The sequence below is a fragment of the Nicotiana tomentosiformis genome, chromosome 12 (genome assembly GCF_000390325.3).
Source record: "Nicotiana tomentosiformis chromosome 12, ASM39032v3, whole genome shotgun sequence".
Classification (NCBI taxonomy): domain Eukaryota; kingdom Viridiplantae; phylum Streptophyta; class Magnoliopsida; order Solanales; family Solanaceae; genus Nicotiana; species Nicotiana tomentosiformis.
In genome coordinates this window covers 127,619,962-127,624,810 of record NC_090823.1, presented here as the reverse complement: position 1 = coordinate 127,624,810, position 4,849 = coordinate 127,619,962, and the positions used below count along the sequence as shown (strand labels likewise).

General features: G+C 34.0%; 1 protein-coding gene across 1 annotated transcript; it reads right to left on the bottom strand.

Annotated features, from left to right (window-relative positions):
• Positions 1–3,093: 3,093 nt before the first annotated feature.
• On the bottom strand, positions 3,094–3,802 carry LOC138903688 (uncharacterized). The gene is made up of 2 exons (XM_070192132.1): positions 3,568–3,802; positions 3,094–3,253 (listed from the first exon to the last, which is right to left on the bottom strand). The coding sequence occupies exons 1-2, from the start codon at positions 3,799–3,801 to the stop codon at positions 3,164–3,166; spliced, it is 324 nt and encodes a 107-aa protein (XP_070048233.1). The 5' UTR covers position 3,802; the 3' UTR covers positions 3,094–3,163.
• Positions 3,803–4,849: the final 1,047 nt, after the last annotated feature.

Here is a 4,849-nt window from a genome sequence, read left to right as displayed (position 1 = left end):
AGAGAGCTTTAAAGAAGCTAGAAAGTTTTAAAAATTTCTGAAAACCAAAAAGGGCAAGGATTTTGCTTTCATGTAAACTTTTAGAAATGGAAAAATAACGTTTTAGGGTTAAGAAAGAATAACTTTGGGGCATTAAATAGCTTTTCCTCTATTCATTTATTTTAGTTCTTACTAATTTTAGGAGTCTATATAAATAATTATAAAATAAAAATTAAATAATACATTTAAATTATAAAATTAAAATTATAAAATATATAAGCTCTTGAAAATAACTAATATTGATATATTTAGCAAGATCATAGGAAGAATCTTGTCAAATTTCTCTAACAAATGAATGATTAAAGTTTTATTCACCTATATGAAGATTGAGAATAATTCAAAATAATGAATCAAAATATCACATATTTACTAATTGGGAATATCAAAAAAATGAGTATCGTTGGAGTAGCCAAATTTATATCTTTTAGGAACATCTAACATAGGTATTTATATTTTAGTTCTATGTCTCTCAAAATTATCAAACTTTTATTATTTTGCTATTTGAAAGCAATTTTATATTTACTTAGGAGGAGTAATATTTCAAATTACAGTATTGATGGAGTTTATTGATAATTAATTTTTAGAGAGATAAATCGTGCAATTTGATAATATCTTTTAAAAATACTATATTCTTTTAATCGTTTGAAAGATAAGACGTTAAAGTTGAATTTTGTCTCATAGTAACTTTAATCGATAAGATTTTTAAATTTGAATTTGAATATTATATAAATATTTAATAATATGTAACAATAGTAACAATATGTAAGAGGGGGTTGCTCTAGTGGTGAGCACCGTTCACTTCCAACCAAGAGATTGTGAGTTCGAGTCACCCCAAGAGCAAGGTGGGGAGTTCTTGGAGGGAGAGAGCTGAGGGTCTATCGAAAACAACTTCTCTACCCCAGGGTTAAGGTCTGCGTACATATTACGCTCCCTAGACCCTACTAGTGGGATTATACTAGGTTGTTGTTGTTGTTGTTGTTGTAAGTTATATGCAAATAATAAAGTGAAGATATAATAGTGTACTAAATAAGATATGATTTTTGTCATAAAAATACGACCATAATTATAATTTTGTTAAAACACGTGCTTAAATAAATTAGATCATACTAATACTAGCATTCAGCAAAAGAGAATGGCCTCATTGGAGGGGGCTGTCAAAAGATGAATAATTATATGAAAGAGATATGTGAGCCTTACAACCTTGAAAACACTCTTGGTTGACAAAACCAAATTCACTGTGGGCTGCTTGTAAGTGTTATTTAATGCCTGACTCATATCTCCATCAGCAGTAAATATAATAGCATCAAGACCTTCGGATATATAAGGAACCTGCAAGAGATAGCATATTTCCATATCCATATATCAAATCTCTTCCCTCCCTTCTATCAATATAACATTTGGTAAAAACAAAATGGACTGCATATTGAAGTGATTAGATGAAACTTTCACAACGCCCTGTGAGGCTGAAAGATACAGAAAATTAAAGTTCCTACCCTTTAGCTCATAATCTTGGTTAGCTCACAGCCATATTAACTAGCAAAGAAAGGCATGAAATTTACAGTGCAGCTGGGAGGTTCATTGTGCGGCAACAGATTAAGGTATGATAACATGCTACCTGACTCACTGTACTGACAAAAATGTTGATTTAACACAAGGATCAAAAGAAACCATTTCAGAGCAGCAAGGGGAACACTAGAAGAAAATAGCATGTGTGTCGAGGATTAAGATTACCAGTACCTTTTCTGCTGCAACCACAGCCATAAGGCGTCCAAGGATCTCTTGGTCAGATAATCTTGCAAATCGGACCAGGGCACATATACTTTGAATCAAACGCTCAATATACCTATCATCTGATGCATTTAGCTGCAAAACGGCCTCTTTATAGTTTGGTCCCAAAAGCTGATCATGAGCAAGAGCCAATATACTAGTGGTTTTACCATTACCAAGAGGACTTGTACCAGCTTTATCCAACACTACTGTTCTTCTTTGAATATCTCCATAACCATTTTATCCAACACTACTGTTCTTCTTTCAAGCTTGTGAACAATGGCAGAACCATAAATTTATATAATGGGATACAAAAAAAAACTACAACTTCATAGTTGGAATTTGAACCTACGGCCTAAAGCAATTTTGAACCTCCTTCACAACTACATTTGATTTTTTTTCATAACAGTGCGCATATAACAAAAAGAAGACCGTTTTCACTCTTTTATATTGTGTAATTTTTCGATGAAGGGGGCTCGATCCCTTCACTCTACCTATTATCCATAATAGCAAAAGTCAGAAATTGAAGTACTGAAAATGTGAGGAAAATGGGAAGGACTAAAGCAAGAAAATGGTGAAAAGCAGTTAACTTCTGAGGATATAGCAGTGATTGAAAATGTGAATGATACAACTGTTGAACATGAAAACAAGAAAACTGATCTAAGGGAAGATGAGAATGCCTTACTACAGCAAGTTCTTGCAGAGGCTGCTGAACCATATGGTATTAAAAGTTTCTGTAGTGAACCTGGTGCTAGGAATTATTCCATTCATGGTCAAAGGGTACTTCTACATGCCTTTTGTCACTGGGATAAGGCTAGTTGGAGTACAATGGTTTTTGTTTGGCTTCTGAACTGAAATTCTTCAGCTAAGAGCTTATATTAACTCCATCTTTTACAGTTCAATTACCATTACCTTATTTGTTCGGTCATGCTTTGCATAATGTTTATTGTGATTGTGGCACACGAATCACACCTGATAAAACTGTTGTTCTTGGGGCTGCAGTATCAACTGGTGTAATTGTTAGAGATGTTAGTGATATTGTTCTTTTAGATATGACACCATTATTTCCTAGCGAGGGAACTCTTGGTGATTTTATTCCCAATACTCAAGAGAGCAACAAAGCAATATAAATTCCTAAAGCAATATAAACACAAGTCTAGATAGCAACAAAAGCATTCAGCATTAGCTGAAGTAAAATGAACACAAGTCTAGACAACCATTACAAATTTAAATTCCTAGAAAACAAAGTAGTCCACAACGAAAACATTAAGCATTGACTAAAGCAATATAAACACAAGTCTAGACAACCACTAAAAATTAAATTCCTAGAAAGCAAAAGTAATCCACAACAAAAACATTAAGCATTTGATTGGTAATTTGCGTTGTTATCCGCCGATGATCCTCTTACATCAACTGGTGAAGTAGGTTCATTCTCTGCATCATCAGGCTGAAACAATAAAAATGATAATCGGTGAGAAAGTTATATAGATTAATTCCAAACAAGATCGGGAAACAAGATTGAATCAAATGTAGCCCTTATCCTAAAGTTCCAAATCAAAGCCTTTAGCTTCTGCCAGGAGATGGGAATTCCTTGCCACCACCTCCATCTTTAGCAAAGTTAGCAACAAGTTTTACTAGAATTAGATGATATCGAACTGTATATTGTACTAACTTTATTTTGTTATCACATAGAAGTACAATGCAATTAAACTGACCAGGAGTTGTTGTAATAGAAGAAATACAGATTATATTACTTCTTACCTGTGGTTGAAGAGCAAACAGACCAGCAAATTCTTCAGGAACCAAACCTTCCTTTGACATCATGTAAGCCTTCAGCGCAGTTAAGGTGCCTTCTAGTTGGGATTCCACACGCATAAGCTTTTGTTGCAAATGGGTATATGTTGCAGATGATGTACCGTAGCTAGATGAAGAAACACTCGGATCACTAAGTCGTCCTTTCGTATTCCCGAATGTGTTCGAAGGAGATGCTCCCATACCCATACACCGTACTCTCCCAGAGTGCTCTACCCCTAACATCTTGCCAATAACATCATTTGGGGAAACTTCACACTCATTAGTATCGCATTGAGTCATATTCAATTCAATTTGTTCCTACAAGCAGATAAAATATCGATTAGTAAGTACATGATAGCAAGACTTGAGTTGCAGAATGTTATACAAAAACAATGAAAATGATGTTAGAAAAATGCATCAAAGCTAGACTTACCCCTATAGTCCTTGCCGCATCATTTACAAATGATCCATTAGCTTTCTTATGAGTTTCAATAAACATTTTTCCACGACTAGGAGTTTTTCCGGTTTCCAAAAACTAAAAAAGAAATATATTAAAAAGTTATCATAAAATATTTTAATTAGAGAAAAAGTAAATTTAATAAGGTAATGTGCATACAAGCTCATATCGTCTTCTCGAGTTAGCTTTTGAACCACCAGTGTGTGGCATTTTTTGCTTCTTTCGAATTTCTTTATTTCTTCTACAAAGCTCCTAACACCAAAAACAAATACAAATTTAAAAAACCATCTTCATTTAATTATGATGAAACTTGTTAAAATAATCTGAATCTTACCATTGTTGATGATTTTTGACGATAAGCAACAAAACTAGCCCATTGATCTTTATTTATACCCGCGGGCACATTACTTATAATTTCATTTTTGCTTTTGGCTGGGTCAAAATATTCATTCCACAACTTCTGCCTATGTGTAGCCCACTTCTTCGAAAGACTAGCATTGCAGTATCTATAGGCAATGGACTCACTTGCCCGAAAATCAAATCGAGGCTTCAAACAAAAAATGGAAGTTAGTTTTTTCACGTGTATAAAAATCTAGATGCAATAAGTACATATGTATGTAATAACACTTCTACCTTCAATATTGTTTCAAAGCAGTCTTCCATGTACTTCTTAGGCATGCCCGATGGCCCGGACCACTTCTCAAAACTAATCGGAAACAAATTACAGTCAATTGCTAGCGATCCACAATATCCAGCAAGTAATCCTTGGGCTTCACATATGCTGCATTGTAG